Source organism: Perna viridis, chromosome 2, assembly GCF_037379345.1.
Source record: "Perna viridis isolate PV_CMFRI_1.1 ecotype Kerala chromosome 2, ASM3737934v1, whole genome shotgun sequence".
In the NCBI taxonomy this organism is placed as follows: domain Eukaryota; kingdom Metazoa; phylum Mollusca; class Bivalvia; order Mytilida; family Mytilidae; genus Perna; species Perna viridis.
In genome coordinates this window covers 3208407-3226193 of record NC_142446.1, presented here as the reverse complement: position 1 = coordinate 3226193, position 17787 = coordinate 3208407, and the positions used below count along the sequence as shown (strand labels likewise).

The 17787-nt window shown below is 33.6% G+C and overlaps 1 protein-coding gene across 2 annotated transcripts in view; it reads right to left on the bottom strand.

Moving 5' to 3' along the window:
• Positions 1 to 1740: 1740 nt before the first annotated feature.
• Positions 1741 to 17787, bottom strand: part of LOC148623313 (estrogen receptor-like) — a 34452-nt gene continuing 18405 nt past the window's right edge. For both annotated transcript variants that reach the window (XM_088565089.1, XM_088565090.1), the window contains exons 4-9: positions 14421 to 14534; positions 8400 to 8518; positions 6097 to 6277; positions 5510 to 5651; positions 5236 to 5366; positions 1741 to 4489 (exon numbers count right to left, since the gene is read on the bottom strand). In XM_088565089.1, the coding sequence (XP_088421215.1) occupies positions 4212 to 4489; positions 5236 to 5366; positions 5510 to 5651; positions 6097 to 6277; positions 8400 to 8518; positions 14421 to 14534 (965 nt within the window). In that variant the 3' untranslated portion in view covers positions 1741 to 4211. The remainder of the gene's footprint in view (positions 4490 to 5235; positions 5367 to 5509; positions 5652 to 6096; positions 6278 to 8399; positions 8519 to 14420; positions 14535 to 17787) is intronic.

The following is a 17787-nucleotide window of genomic DNA, read 5'->3' as shown; positions in this document are numbered from 1 at the left end:
ACCAACAGAATACAGTGTTGGCTATGACTTCAGTTCTAATTGATCAAAATTAAAGCGGGCTGCATATTTGATTGTGGAAGCAAGCCCCTGTGTTTCAAGTCTTTATAGAGATCACAATTAACAAGAAATTTAGTTTTAACGCGATTGGTGTTTTATTATAGTGGCTAGTTTCAACGGTACAATGTAAAGGCAAACTTAGCTACACAACAACATTATGTGTAGAAACATCCTGCAAAAATATTTTAGATATAGTTCAAAAACTACGTACAGAGATAGCCATACAAGCCATATAGCCCTATTTTTGCCATACAAGCCATATAGCCCTATTTTTAATGAAAATAAGTAAGTTTAACTTTCACCAATTTCTGTAATATTTCACGAAATCAAAAATCCTTTGACCCTGCACACCTTCATCATGTGTAGAAATATACTGTAAAATGTTTTAGATGTAGTTCAAAAACTGAATGAGGAGATAGCCGGACAAGCCATGATCATGTGTAATCCGGACGGGTGGTCGGACGGACAGGGGTAAATTAATATGCCCCCACTGACACTTTGTCGCGGGGGCATAAAAATAAGTGTGAAGTTTATATATCTTTTGATTCATAACAACCAAGTAGCATATATACAGTATATTGTTAAGTAGTTGTCTTTGTAAGAATCATGCAAAATCTGAAAAATGTGATACACCCCAAAAAAAAGGCTACATAATTTTATTTTTGTAATTAAGTTGTTTTATGGGTCTATATTGGGAGATGTGTAATTATTCATTCATATCTGCATGTTCTTAGGAGATCATCAACATTGAAAATCCAATGGATTCTATTGTATTTGAGTGTCATTTACAGAGTTATCTCCCTTAATTTTGAAATCTACAGTGCATTCTATATAATTTTTTTCTCTTATGAACATGGGTTATATGAAAACTACATGTTACTTTCTGTTAACTATGTTATTTTAAACAAAATATCAAAAATAAAAATATGTAGGCTTTACAACCACGAATCACATTTAGCATGATTCTTATGTGGAGCCCTACTTAATTACTTGTAATTAGGGCCGGCAAAATAGCCTATGAGACTATTTTACAGGGGCTATTTTGCCGAATCCGGAAAAACCGCCACGTCCAAATTTACCCATCAAATTTTGTAAAACTTAAAATTAGAAGTTGAAATTTGGTAGATATGTTGTTTAAATGTAGTTAAGCATTTATACATAGACTGATGTAATATATGTAATGATAAACAGGTGTAATTTAAGGGAAGAATGGTATCCGGAACGTTTCAGTCCCCTGCCATATTAGGTTCTCTCTACAGCATCAGCATGAATTGAACCTTCACACACCAATGATTTAAAAAAAGATGCACTTTTTATGACAAAACACTTGAAATTTATGCGCAGACTGCCTCAAAACTGCTTTATTTCAACAACATGAGACCCAGTTTTCAAAAACGACCTACCTGTATTATACTACCTAAGCATTGAAACAGACAAAAGGAGTCAAATTGAAATGGAAACACTGAAAGTACTACTTTTTTCAACATTTATATCTATAGAAATCAAATGGGTTATTGTCCAAGTATCCTTGAAGTTTGTGACACAAGTTACATCAGAGGTGAAGATTTGAGGAAAATGTTGATGGTGACAATTTGATGAACAATTAATGACGGAATCAATGAACTAATGATGATAGTACTATAAAAAACTTGTGTGAACTAACTATAATGATAATGGAAAGAATCTGGTAAATATTCTTTATTCACACTACTCTTTAATGTTGCTTCAAATTTTACTCAACTAATAAACAATGCAACGAAAAAGACAAAACAATATACATAATATAACATAAGACAAAGCGTGTTTAACACGATGTAGTCTTCAACAAAGTTGCTGATTCAGTAAGTTGACATAAATCATTTTATAAAAATATCAGACAAAGTATGATGTACAATGATACTCCCTGAGGGAGGACGGTACTGTACCTGAAGAAGAAGAATAAATCTTGACATGACAACATTTCTGCTGATAACGATCCAAACCGATTATTATAAATATTTTATTAATTATCTATCAAGAAAATTGAATAGTAATCTACAGAAGAGTATCATTTTTGTCTGCTGAAGACTAATAGCTTCTCATTCGAGTTCAAAATAGAGATTTTCCAATTTCTATATATAACAGGCCCGTATAACAGGAAAAGACTTAGGCCATCAACACCTAAGACTTCTATTGCAAACAAATGCATAACATACACCTGTAAATTTACTTCAAAAAACCATCTATGGTTATATTGTAATGTTCATTTGATTGGTAAAAATAGACATATGTAAAAATGAAACTAAAGGATCCAGCTTTATACGATCACAGAGGTCAAATGCTAAACAGTTGGTACCAGTATAGACAAACTATTCAACCCTGATAAAGCTCTAAAACTGGACTGCTACTTAACATTTGACACAGGATAACAATTTGAAAAGATGTTACAGTAGTGCATTTCAGGAAACTAATTTCAAAGGGAATAACTCCCACAAAATTTGAGGTATCACAATTCCCTAATAACATGCATAACTACTGATGTGCCCTTACAACATACTGAATTTTGTGCAATTCTGTTAGGTAGCTTGTATGCAGTTGTGATGACAAAAAGAGGATGATCAGATACAACATTGTACGCCAATTGTTGCATGTGGTATAATAAATCAGCTATAAAAGAAGCAGCATTCTATAGGAAGAACATATTACCAAAAAGTATGTGAACATACTGATCATTTTCAGTTAATCCATTTTAAATATCAAGAAATGTGTGCAAACTTCATGAACAAAGTAAGGATCTACAGAAAAGCTTTAAACAAAAAACACTTGAAATCATCCAAATGGTCAGATAGAATCTTCAGTTTTACTGAATAAACAGCAGCATAATTGACAAAAATAATATCATATATATTATAACAGCACTTACTCGTAACAAAGCACTTTTGATTTGAATCACATTATCTCTTTAAGATTTATCTGCACCACAAATACAACTGAGGACATAATAAACAGATTTACATTAAATAGAAATTACATGCACTTTTGGTACTTTGGGAGGTTAAAATAGAGATAATTAAGCTGAGCTGTCACCAACATCAATGTAATAACTGAAATGCGTTACTCCATGGTGACGCTTATCATGTGGTATGAACCCTCGATGCAGCAAGATCATTTAATAAACTAATCATTTGTAGTTAAAATCAACATGCATTAAAACATTGGTACATTTAGTTTGGTGAATATCTTGATGGGCTGTATTAGCAATAGATAGTGATATACTCCCCTACGATGCACACAATACCTGATGATTTAAGATGAGATCCACCATATTGCACTGCCAGTTATCCATCCAACTAATGGTAAATGAAGCAAAGATTTGTTTCCCCTGGATATAACCCATGTAATGCTAAGGTATGACGGTATGATGGGAGTATACAGACCAAAAACAACTTAATCATATATTCTGATTTCTACTTACAAAATCCAAAACATCTGTTTACCAATAGAAAATAAAATATATTCATCAGGACTACAGAAAAAACACATTAACATACACACTATACCAACCAGTATGTTGTGAGGTAGCTTGGTTTAAAAAAAGGTCTGAAAAATATACAAATCTGCCAGTATATACATTCAGAAAACAGCTGAACTGATAACATTTTATAATCATATCTGTTAAAATCAACATGTATGTAAACTTAAATAACAAATATGAAACCTGTAGTCAAGTTAGGGGACCTGAGTCATAACCTGAGGACCTGTCATAACCTGGGGACCTGAGTCATAACCTGAGGTAAGGAGTTCAACAATAGAATTTTCATATAAATCTAATCATATTGATAGGAATAAGTTTTGATAGTAGTTATACTAAGCTCTCAGTAAAGTTTTGATAATAGCCATCAGGAGTGTAAACTATTAAATAAAGATCTCTTCATGAAGATTTGATAACAGCCACAATAAGTGTGTCTGTGGTATGTCCATCTATTGAAGAACAGATAACAACAATAACAGATAACTTCAAGACAAGAGTCCATTTTTCGATTAACCTTTTTGGTCATCACAGTTGACCACCTGACACAATACAACTGACCAGACCATTATAATAGTGCCTGGATTTTCCAAGTCCTTTCAGCATACAGGTGTGCACCACATTAATATCAAAAACATTTAAAACTTCATGTTGCTGTATTTTCTACCTTAACTTCAGAATAGTCTTGTGAATCTAACATTTCTTTCAGTAAATCAGAGAAAGTCACTGATCCTTCAAGTTTCAGTTTTTGGAAGTAGGCTACAGCTCGCTCCCCAGCTTGTCGAATATGTGTTAACAGTAACAATATAGACGGAACATGTCGTAAATTATCTGGGTGATATTTCTGGGCAGTGTCCACCACTGCATCTAAAATTGACTGTCTCATACTATGGATTTTATCACAACTTGACAGTCGTCTCACTTCTGTAAAAAAAAAAAAGTTTCAGTAATTAACAAAAAAAGAGAATTTTCAAACAGAATCTGATGTTAAAGGACATAGGATTAAGTACCTACATAGACTAGGACAAAGAAGATAAAAAGTGTCTTTTCTGATCATTCTGTCCCTGCCTTTTCATTTTTTGCTAATCTTTTGACATATGTTTCGTTCCCATTCTTTTCATGACATATAAAGGTATAGGATTTTCCACAGGATGTTCAAGAATCTGCTATCATTTTAAGGATTTCATTCCTGTAAGTTTCAAGGACAGCAATATCTAAAAGAACATTGTTACACTGTTACAAGCGGATGGCATCAAGACTGCTATTTCTCTTGTCAAGTCATCCTTTGAACTTGTTCAAGAAATTAAAACATTAATCAGTTGGTTAAAATTTCAATGATCATCTTTTTTATATTTGAAATTCATATGTGTGTTCCCCAGTCATTTCCTAGTATGGAAAAGGCATTTATCTAACTTTGCCAGTCTTGTCCTAGTTCGGTTTTATGATGATTACCTATTAATTCACTACACATGTACTCATAGTTAGCCTTGATTTCACTTTATATGATGACAAAATTGTAATGTAACCCATGGTTATTCTTGGATTTCTATAAGATAACATTATGTCACCACGGTCACCATGGATTTACGAATAAATAAAGACAACATTATAATGTAACCAAGGTTACCTTTGACATATGAAAACACATATGCAGACATTATAATAATTACCTGCATTAACCAGAACGGTAGCTTGTAACAACAGACATTCATTCTTGTGTAGCTGGCACTGAACAAAACTCTCAGAGACAGCACTGACTTGTTCAAATATCTCATTCATACCCATAATCTCCCAATGGGAACTGAAAAAAAGTTAACAGTCCTTAGTGACTGACCATTCAAAGAAAACAAGAACTTTAACCATCATGAAAACTAATACATTTTATTCACTGCGGTAATTATACTGCAGTTAAACTTAAGTACCAAGACCTTAGTGTTGACCTACCTTTCTAAAATAAAATCTGGAGCAAACACTAGACGTTTGCCATGATATGGCATAGACCTAAAAGTACAGTTCAGTAACAATAACTCCATCCAGCAACACTCTATCAAATGAACCTGGTCACTCAGTGATAAATCTATGTAACCTGTAAAACAAATCACATAATCTTTATAAACTATTGTAACTATTAATAAATCAGGATAATAATCTCATATTTTGTTTTGTAGAATATTAATATTGCAAACGTTTCAAGGATTCAGAATCAATTAAATATTCTTAATCAATTACTGCAATTTTCTTAACTTTCCTCTTTTTAAAAAAAAAAATGTGTGCACTTGTCTATTTTACAGATACTATTTTATTTTATAGTTACATGTTGTATTAATTAGTTAAATTTTTTAATATGTTGAACTGGCTCTATTAAACCATGGAATGCTGAACAGAAAATAAAGAAATAGTTAAAGATTCCCTTACTCTGTGTACCTTACATCAATAGAAATAAACAATTCACCAAAGTTTCATGGAAACTGTCAGAAGTGGTGTTGAGTAATTGTCTGAGATTATAACCCAAAAAATCATTTGGAACTTACCAGGAACATTTTTTGCCCAGTTTATCAACTGTACAAGTTCCCTCTCTGCTAGTTTGACAAGAGAGTTTAACAGATGCACCCTTGATGGTGGGATATTGTGGTTATGACAGCTTTCTACAATTGGCATATCAGCTTTTGATAGAGCATCCAATATTGCTGCAGTTTCTGACCGCCTAGGACTCTACAAAGCAGGTGCCAAAGATTTTGTAAACTTTTCAATGTTCAAAGCAATAATCTAGTATTTGTTATTATAGTGTGGTCAGAACTCCTTTTTGTGCATGTAAAATGGAAAAAAAAACAATTGCAGGCCAAACGGGTAATATATCAGGGTGATATAACAGAGCAGTTCATCATTCATCAAATCATTGTGTAGGGGGTGAAGCAAGTAAGGCATAGACCAAAATACGTAATGATAGATTTTTGAATTAAGTTAAATATATTACAATAACCTTGTGATACACTATATAGCATTGTTCATTAAAATGATTCACAAGGTGCAGCTTGATAGACAGCAGAGGTTGAACAGTTTGGATAATTATGGACACACAATTCAAGCTTGCTACAGCTCTGAATATGGACAGCTATTTGACATAGACACAGAACCTTAGTGATCGCGCTCACATACCCCACGTGTCCCCATGTTGGATACTCAAGTAAATTTGTTTGTAAGAGAAAAACATGTAGAAGGACCCCAATAAAAAAGGAGTGAGAGTGTTTTTTAGGCTTCAGATCTTTTTCTTTTAACTAAATTCTATTACTCAGAATGGTAGTTTCAAACTCCAGACTGTGATTTCTTTGAGTTTTAGTTAATCCAAAGTAAATATCATCGTAGCAGGACAAAACGTACACTTGACCTGTAACTTATCATAGTGAACTTATATACCAAAAATCATAACATAATTTGCAAGCATTTAGAAAAAAAATTAATAAAAAAAAAACGGTTATTTCGGTGAATTTAGCTAAGATCAAGATCCATAATTTTGGCAAAAATCATTGGAGCGGAACCAACTATGAACTTGCCCTGTAACTTATCATGTTGAATTTCTGTACTAAAAATCATGTCAATATCTGCAAGTGTTTAGGCCTGTATACTTTCTGTAAATATCATCAGAGCGGAATGAAACATAAACTTGACCTGTAACATATGGTGAACTTATATACCAAAAATCATGTCAATATCTGCAAATGTTTAGAAAAAAAGTCAGGAAAACTGTTATTTTTGTGAATTTTGCTAAGTGTAAGGCCCGTAATTTCGGTAAAAATAATAAGAGCAAAACAAAACGTAAACAAGACCTGTAACTTATCATGTTGAATTTCTGTACTAAAAATCATGTCAATACCTGCAAGCGTTTAGAAAAAATGTCCAGAAAACTGATGATGGACTGACGGGTGAAAAACATTATACCCTTCGCAACTTCGTTACACTGGGTATAAAAATGACATGATTCCAGGTGGCCCCTTTTTAGCCCCCATTCCCAAATGTTTTCAGTCACAACCTCAAAAAGAGTCTTCCTTCAGTGATATGGCACCTTGTACAAATATTTCAGAGATAAATTCTAGTTTACAAAAGCCATCATCCAGATACATGTATTGTTTCTTGCCCCTCATTCATTATTGGTTCAACTCACAACTCCCAAATTCAATTCCTACTCACAACCCGCAAAATCAATCCCACTCACAACCCCCAAATTCAATCTGACTCACAACCCGCAAAATCAATCCCACCCACAACCCCTAAATTCAATCCACTCACAACCCACAAATTCAATCCCACTCACAACTCCCAAAATCAATCCCACTCACAACCACGCAAATTCAATCCCACTCACAACCTGCAAATTCAATCCTACTGACAACCCGCAAATTCAATCCCACTCTGACCTTTGTGGAAAAGAACATTTTGGAACAATATCAAAGACATCCATACACTTTTACTGCAGTATGAAGTTCAATTTTATGAAATCATATTTTATGGCTCCTTTTTTACCATTAACTCCAAAATACTTGAAGCCATAACCTTTATATCAATACCAACCTATCTTTTGTGGTTTGTAACCTGACTGTAAAATTTTATAAAGATAAACTGATATTCAAGTTAGGACACAAATGGACCAACACAGAGCCAAACTATCATACAACCATTAATAATGTGTATTTGATTACCCTGATACCACATAACATTATAATGCTAGTTTAAAATAGTATGAACAAAAGGATATATTTGATGAGTAAAGCTACCTTAACATGAATTGGACTACCATCTGTAGAATTGACTATACTATCAATAAATTAAGTAAAGTTACCTTGGCAGGATTTGGACTACCACTTGTAGAGTTGACTATATTATCAGTAGAATCAGCACGACTTCTTTTTGTTGTCACCTTAGAGTTAGCACTTGGTTTCCGCTCTTTTCTCTGTGTTCCTGTAATTATCAATGAAAAGCATAATATAAAATAAAGTTTCAAACTACCCTTAATACAAAAATAACCCTAAGAAATCTGAGAGTGATGGCTCACTAGTGATATCCCTGCTTTCAATCACGATGTAAGGAAAATAAACAATGTCCTGAGTAAACAGGAAATTGTTGTTGAATTTTTCCTATTGCATACCTACAGGAAGAATGTGTTAATTTCAAGCAACTGTGATGAGTAGTTGCTGAGAAAAATGTGACAGAAAATTATGGACGGAAACACGGGCAAGAGTAAAACAGTATACGGATGGAAACACGGGCAAGGGTAAAACAGTATATGTACATTACACCACAGACACTTGTACAGAAACATGACTACAATCATAGTCACTCATAAAATCATGACCATTGTCATGTCGGTCATCTATAAAATCTTTGACGTGTTCCATTAAATGTGCTAGGAACAGTTTGAGTAATTATTGGGAGAGGGTGATTTGAAATAACTTTGGTCCAATCCCTTTGCTCTTTATGCAATAAAATATGTTCAATTCAAATGTACGATATCTAAGGTTTATTAGCCATACAAGTCCCCAACTTAAAAAAATGCTTGGAGGTTTATTTTCATGGAGTAAAGCTTTCATCAATCAGAATCTCTGTCATTTTTTAATTTCAGCAAATGTGTTACATTTTTTTCCTGTCTCAAGTCACCTTTCAAGGGCCATTGATAAAAAGGTCACTATAGGCAGGGGGTCTTTATACAGAGGCAACTTGTTCAGATAATTCAAAAAGTTGTAAATAGACCACAATATGAAACTAGAGCAATGGTTGGTATGATGTAATTAGGAATTGCTACATGTTTAGTATAGCCTTTGTTGACTGCATCAGTAAATGTAAAGTTAGAATCATTAGATAGTAGACCAACTTGTACAATTCCTGAGTTCAACATGGACATAATAGGTGAAAATTTGTTTGGATACCTGAGCATTTGTCAAGCAAACATTACCTTTCAAATTAAAAATATTCATTTTTCTTAAATTTACCTCGATGATATCAAAATAATGACTATGCCTTAACTTTAATTAACATCTTACATTTAAGAACTACATAAGTGTGAAATTATTATTTATTTTAAAAAAATTACCTTAGTAAAACAGAAAACAGTCCAACTAGAATATCAACAAAACAATCCAAACATCTGAAGAGTTTCATTTAAATGTTACAAGACTATGATGTGAAGATATATATAGTGTAATTTATTCAGGACATAACCACTATTGAGGTTGATGTCCTGTGTAGGTATACAACCATACAGACTATTGATCCACCAGGTCAATGAACTTTGGTAACCTTCCAATAAACTGAACATTTTATTTTTTATTTAAAAAATCAAGAAATTCCTCCAATTTTTCCAAATGCATGTTAGACAAACAAAAGAAGGATAAAAAAATCCCTCAGCCAATGCCATACTGCCACAAAGAAATTGTACTTTTAATATCAAATCATTTTTAGTAAAAAGTAACATTGCTGTTATCAAATAAATTCAAACAAAAGAAACTATTTAACTTCTTATTCAAGCAGTAAATTCATAAAATACTTTGTCACCTAAAACCAGGTAAAGCTGACTTAATAGTCATTGATCCCACTGGCCTTAAGGTCATTCAACCATCTTTATTGATTACTATGAAACCCTTTTTATAATAAATTTGACCTAATTCTTAACAACCATGATGTCATGTCTGACACAGATTGGAGATAAGGCAATTTTGGTTTCAGTGTGAAAATCAACCAGTTACAATTTCCATTCCAGAATTTTCAACTGGAAGGTCACTAACCCTTTGACCAAAATTAAATGCCATTTACAAAAAAAATTAACAGTGAGACTAGGTTAGAAGTATGATGGTACTGTGTGTTACCCTTTAACTACAGTTTAGTGTATGAGCATGCTTACTTCTGCAAGGAAAATTCTTACCCTAAGCCATGGTGTGCAGGTTATGCATGGAAGTGACTATCCAGCATTTCCTGTTCACATTCCAGTATACTGGTATACAACATGTAAAACACTTATTACAAATTGGATATACTCCATTTACATGTATTAATAATTTTGTAATCCTACATGTAACTCTAAAATTCATTTGCAAGATACATCATCTGAACAGAATAAACAGGTGGGTGAACAAGATGATCAAGCAAAAGCTACAATCAACAAAGTTTACATTTGGCTCCTTGGAAAAAAATATCACCATAATAACAACTGAATACATCATTGAAGACTGTAGAAGTTTAATTGTTCATTACTTGGTTTTTAGTGGATGACTGTCTTATTGACATTTGTACCACATCTCCTGTTTTCATATATACACAATGTAGAGAATAACCGAATAAAATACAATCACATACTTGAATAAAAAGCTCCACTGAGCACAACATATTGAACTCTGTTCACTTTGGGCAAGTGTGGACACAATATATGTTTTAGATACACTTAAGCATAAGGACATGCAGCTCCTTCTGGACATAACAACTAAATACAGGGCCAGATCCAGGCACTTTGAAAAGGAGGGGTGCCAGCCAAGGCTCCTCAGAAAAGCGGGAGGCTAGGACATTATTTGCCATTTTTTGTCAATTTTACACATGAAAATGACAAATTTTCCAATAAAGAAGGGGCAATTCCCTGCACTTTGCACCATCCCTCTGGAGATGCCACTGGGTTATGACACAATATAACACATAATTTGAAATTCAATTAAAGGTGAAAAAAACGTCTGCTTTAAGGGTACTAATCAAAAACCTTTTTTTTTTTTATCCCTGTAACAAACAAAAAATCTGGCGTAAAAACACAGGCAAGGATTCACTAGGAATCTAATAAAACGATAATTTTCAAAATCCAACCAAAAATTTCAAAGGTTGATTATGGCCCCTAATAACTTGAAAACCATAAGAGATATCTGAAATCTGATTGAAAAAAAAAAAAACAGGGATATTCATGAGCAATTAAATAAAATGTATTCAATATTGAACCCTAATTCAAAAAGCAGATTTTAATGGGCATGGCCTCCTTTAATGTTGCTGATGAGAGGTAACTCCTTGAAACACAGGTACAGCAAATGATTAATTCAAATTTGCAATACATGTATATATGACTGGTATTTTTAAGTCGCTAATATTGTTAGCGACTTCTTGCACTCGTAATTTCAGTACTTAATATTAACATATGATTTATATAAATATGTAGTTATGTGCCACATAATGCTGCAGACCCTCGCCATGTTTACCGCCATGCCATCAGAGTTCTGCCTTCATACAAGATAAAAACATGTGTGTTCTACTCGTGTTTCTTGAATGTACAAGAACAGATCGTTTACATGAAATAATCGGTTAGCACTGAACATCACCCTGTTTCAGATTCAGGCACAGGAGCTGGTTACAAGACTATATAGGTCATTATACATTAGCACGCTCCCGATATTTCTGAATATTCATTACAAGTTGCTTAATCTGGTTCTCTGGTCAATATCATAAGTTACCCAAAGATCGCTACAACGTACCTATTTTAAGACATATCATACACATGTCTATGCGTGTTATCTATTTATTTTTTTTGCTAATATGAGAACAGAAAGTTTACGTTAAAAGATAAAATGATCGGTTAGTATTGAATTGATGTGATTTTACCCAGTTTCCGATTCAAACACAGGCGTTCATTACAAATGACTATATATTACCCCAATATCTATATATAGCCATTGCAAGTTGTTTAATCTTGTTCCAGGTGATTGAAAACATTTGGGTCAACACAGTTACGAAGGAGTACACAGTCATATCGTGGGAACCAAGGTTTTAGCGGAAGTCACCAGATTTTAGTGCATATTGCATTTGTGCCATTTGCACCAAATTACACCAAAAATTAATAAAAATGCTTCACTGGTCTCAGGTTGATATGATTGCAGAGGTCAAACCCTGAAATGTTGGGGTAAGTATGGATACACCTTTCAAGCTTGATACAGCTCTGAATTTGGATTGCAATTAAATATTTGACACAGGAAAAGAATTTAACAAGAATCACAGTGGTCCCTTATTCCTCAAAAGTACAACCCTAAAAATCAATCCCAGTATGACCATAGTGAAAAAGAATAATGTAGAACATACTGGAGTTAAATAGTTAAATTACTAGAAAAACTTGTTTTTGACTCATTTTGGCCCCCAATTCCAAAACAGAAAGGGCCATTACCTCAAAAATCAATACCAACCTTCTGGAACCTCATGGTATTTACTAAAGATAAACCAAATAATATCAAAGTTATCAACGAGAACCAAGTGTCTATGGACAAAATGACAACAAGGGTGCCAACAGCATCATACCATTATACAACTGCAATCTTTTTTTTGTATAAAAGGAAAACAAGACAAAACACAAATAAAACACTTAAATTTTACTTCGTAAAATGTTGTATAGTTCAGTAATGAGTATGGACACACCATTCAAACCTAATATAGCTTTGAATTTTGATATTAGACATTTGTTACAGTATTTGACAAGAATTGAAGTTTTTATTTTGGTTTTGTTGAGAATGTTCAGATTTAATTTCTTCAAATTTTAACTAACTTATTATGTATTATTTGCAATAAATTATATGACATCAGAGTCACAGAAATAATTAATATTTTACTAACATTAAGTCATCAGAAACAAGCCACGACTTTACAAAGCCACAAAAAGGTGGAAATTGAGAGGTAAATGTACAGTAAGAACGAAACCAAAACAAGAGGCTCCCAGGAGCGTGTATCGCTCACCTGGTTAAAGTTTGTCTTTCATAGGAAATAAATTTGACAAGTTGCTGTCCAACAATTTTGACTCAAGAAAACTTTGGTAGGACTATCAAAGGATCATTTCAATGATTGAAAGGTTCTTCCCATCTATTTTAGTTTTCAAGATATTGGCTGAAAACTGTAAAAAAGGAAGTCATTTTTCATCTTCAAAGGGCAATAACTCTTACACGCGGTCGCGGACAAGTTTGATTTCCCGAAGACTTTTGAAGGCCTTATAATAAGGGTCATTTCAGCAATTTAAATAATTTTGCTAAACCTAACAGTTTAGGAGATATATGCCAAAAACTCTGTCTTACTCCTTTATTCTATTTTTAGTAATAGTGGCCATGTTTTTCAACAGATCAAAAATCCCCACATCAGTTCTATGCAGGATATCCCAAGGAACATTCAAACCAAGTTTGGTTCCAACTTATTAGAAAGTCATAAGTCATTTATATGAAAAATAAATATTTATATATATATATATATATTATTGTCAAGTATTGTCAGAGGAGAAGAGTTATGAAAAATTGTTCACAACGGCGACAGATGGCAAAGCGGACGCCAAGTGATGGCAATAGCTCACATGGCCTTTGGTCAGGTGAGCTCAAAAACAAAATTTTGTTTTTAAGCTTCAGATCAAAATCATGTCTGAGTAATGTCATTTTCTTTTTCTGCAAGAACTCCAAGAAACGCTGATAAAATGAGCTGTTGACAAAGCAAATACTGTAAAAATACTATTGTCTGTGGGGAACCAATTTTTGTGGTTTTTGTTGGTGAGTCAGACCAAGAAATTTGGTTTCCAACGAAAAGGAGATCTCATTGATGTATTTACTGAAAACCTAAAAACCATGAATTAAAGATTCTGCGAAGTTGTCAATCATCCTTAATCCATGAAAATTGGTGTCCAAGAATTAAAGTACTTTCGTAGTAACTCAAATGCCTTTATACGTTATAGAGGTGCTTAATAAATTAACTCCAAGAAAACCTAATTTCCATTTGGTTTTAAGTACCAGTAACCCAATTTTAGGTTATCAGCAGTAGAAAAACACATTTTCGAAACAAATTTAAGTACTTTAAATGGTTAAGGTATAAAGAATCTTACCCTTATTCATTCCAACTTCGTAACACTTCCTCAGTCGACAAGCCTGACAGCTCTTCCTTCTATGTTTATCTATGGTACAACTGTTGGTAGCTGGACAGACATAGTCAACTGGTCCTAAAAGTAGAAGGACATGTACAATGTCTACTGGTGTAGTGGTACACAGAATAGCACAACAGAAATCTGATAATCAATGAAGATCTGCAGAGACATATCTAATTTTAGTAACTGGACATTCAGAAAATATTTTACAAAATCAATCAGGCCTCAGTTTTTAGTACGTAGTCAGTGTTGGATCATGGCAATGCCCCTCAAAAGTATATGTTCAAAAAAGGGTATCTAATGCATACATGCCAACTTCTGAAAATCACCATAAGGTTTTTTTTGTGTGACAGTGTTTGAACGGGCTTATTTTGCAAATATCATGAGTTTTACTGTTTACTGCCATTCTGCAAAAAGTGCATATGAAGCCCAACCTTCCTTTAAAAGTTCATAACAATTTGCTAAATAGTTAAGATTTGTGGACAGATGAATGGACAGACAGATAATGATTTATATACCTCTTCTTTCTTTGCATACTGCCATAGGGTATAATAAAATACTACTGGGTATGAGAACTAGAGGCTAAAGAGAGCATGAATTGCTCATCTGGTCAACCATTTGCTTATTTGAAAAACTTGAGGAATGAGACAGGCTAATTTAAAATTACTGAATTGTCAAATGCAGGAAATGCTTTTAATAGCGTTTTTATGACCTGAACCAGAATTCAGCCAAAGGCAACAGTATTTTAATTATTTTCAAAAACTATCTTCTAACCCCTATGTTCTGTTCTGATCAAGGCAGCTATGTCTATTCAGGGATTAAAAATTACAAGTCATTTCGAGCACAATACAAAGAACCAATATTCTTATTTTCATTAAATGACCTACGCAGACTTTTTGTACCACGCTCGACTTCTTACAGTTAGGCTTCTGGAACAGGCCTATGTTGCTACAAGTTTGAAGTCATCACTACAGAAGCTTACTGGTTGCCATCATGAACTCGTGGATCGTTACGATGTATCCATCTGCACAATGAAAACTGATTTGATCATCGTATCCTAGTTTTCCTTTCCTCTTTCGTTTAACCAGGACTTGACTTTTTATGAGCAACTTGGCGGGTGTTTCTAGAAAAGCAGAGGATGCTTACCCTACCAGATCACCTGGTCCATGCTCCCCAATTTTAATGGAGTCCGTGTTGCTCATTTGCTTTTGTTACTTTGTATGTATTATTTTAGTTACTTAATGTTCTTTGTTGTGTATGTCTGCTTTCCATGTTTGGTCTTTGTCCCTGGATTGCTTTCTTTTGATTTCCGCTAGAACTTTGATTCCCTTGATTATTCTGAAATGGTTTTAGAGACAAGATTTTCAAAGTTGTACATGTGAAAAAAAATTTTTTTTATGAAATATTTCAGGAGCCGAAACTCCTACATCAATAGACAAATCATTTTGAAAATTTCTGCATTGGTCAGTCTCATAATGCTTAACAATATTACCGCCACAAAAATTTTGCTTAAGCAACAGTTTTTAAGTTAATTGCAAAAACTGCTTTCTGACCCCTATGTTCCATTTTCAGTAACAGTGGCCATTTTTTTTTCATGAATTAAAAATCCCAATGGTCATTTTGTGTTGAATACCCTAAGAAACAAATATGCGAATTTTCATTGAATTCTGAACAATGGTTTTAGAGAAGAAAATTTTCAAAGTTGCAGATGAGAAAAATGCACAAAAAAACTGTTTCAGGGGCTCTAACTCCAACATCAAAAGATTAAATGTTTTGAAAATTTTGGCATAGGTTCGTCTCATGATGCAGAATAATATTACCCAGCCAGAATTTTGCTTAAGGCAACAACTTTTGAGTTATTTGCAAAAAACTGCCTTCTAACCCCTATGTTCTATTTTCAGTAACAGGAGCCATGTATTTTCATGGATCAAAATCACAAAGGTCATTTTGTGTGGGATACCCTAAGGAATAAATATGCCAACATTCAATAAATTTTGTAAAATGGTTTTGAGAAGCTTTTGCAAAGTAGTACATGCGAAAAATACCAAAAAGCTATTTCAGGGGCTGTAACTCCTACATCAGTTGACAAATTGTTTTGAAAATTTTGACATAGCTCTGTCTAATGATTCTGAACAATATTACCCTCTGCCAGAATTTTGCTAAAGGCAATGGTATCTGAGTTATTTGCAAACAAGAAGCTCCCAGGAGCCTGAATCACTCACCTGGTTAAATTTTGTCTTTCAAGGACAATAAATTTAACAAGGAGTTGTCCAAAGAAGACTTTGGTAGGACTTATCATAAGGAACATTTCAGCAAAAGAAAGTTTCTTTCTATTTATTTTAATTTTTAAGATATTGGCTGAAATCTGTAAAAAAAAAAGAAGTCATTTTTCATCTTTCAAGAGCAATAACTCTTACAAGAAATCACCTGACAATTTGATCCCTGAAGACTTTTAAAGGCCTTATAATACGGACCATTTCAGCAATTGAAAGAGTTTGGCTGAACCTAACAGTTTTGAAGATATATATACAATAAACTACTATCTGACCCCTATGTTCTATTTTTTGTAACAGTTGCCATGTTTTTCAACGGATCAAAAATCCCCACGCCAGTTCTATATAGGAACACTCACAACCAAGTTTGGTTTCAATTGATCCAGTAGTGTCAGAGGAAAAGATTTTTGAAAGAAATAACATTAAAAATAGCAAAAATATGTTGAAAAAGGGCAATAACTCCAACATGGCTAAACAGATTAACACGAAAATTTGACAAGTTGATAGGTCTCATCATGCTGAACACTTTAAACCCATGTCAGAATAACAGTTTTTGAAGATATATGCAAAACTACTGTCTGACCCCTATGTTCAATTTTTAGTAATGGTGGCCATGTTTATTTAATGAATAAAAAATCCCCACATCAGTTCTATGCAAGATACCCCAAGGAGCATTGATTCCAAGTTTGTTCAAGCTGGTCAAGTAGTGTCAGAGGAGAAGATTTTTCAAAGAAATAACATTGAAAAAGGACAATAACTCCAACATCTTATCAGATTAACAGGAAAATTCGACCACTGGTAGATCTCATTATGCTGAACACTTTAACCCACGTCAGAATTGGGCTCAACCTAACAGTTTTGGAGATATATGCGCAAAACTACTGTCTGACCCCTGTATTATATTTTCAGTTATGGCAGCCATATGATTTTGACGAATCAAAAATCCCCACTTCAGTTCTATGCAGGATACCCCAAGGAACATTCATATCAAGTTAAGCTCCAGTTGGTCAAGTGGTGTCAGGGGAGAAGAGTTTTGAAAAACTGTTCACGACAGA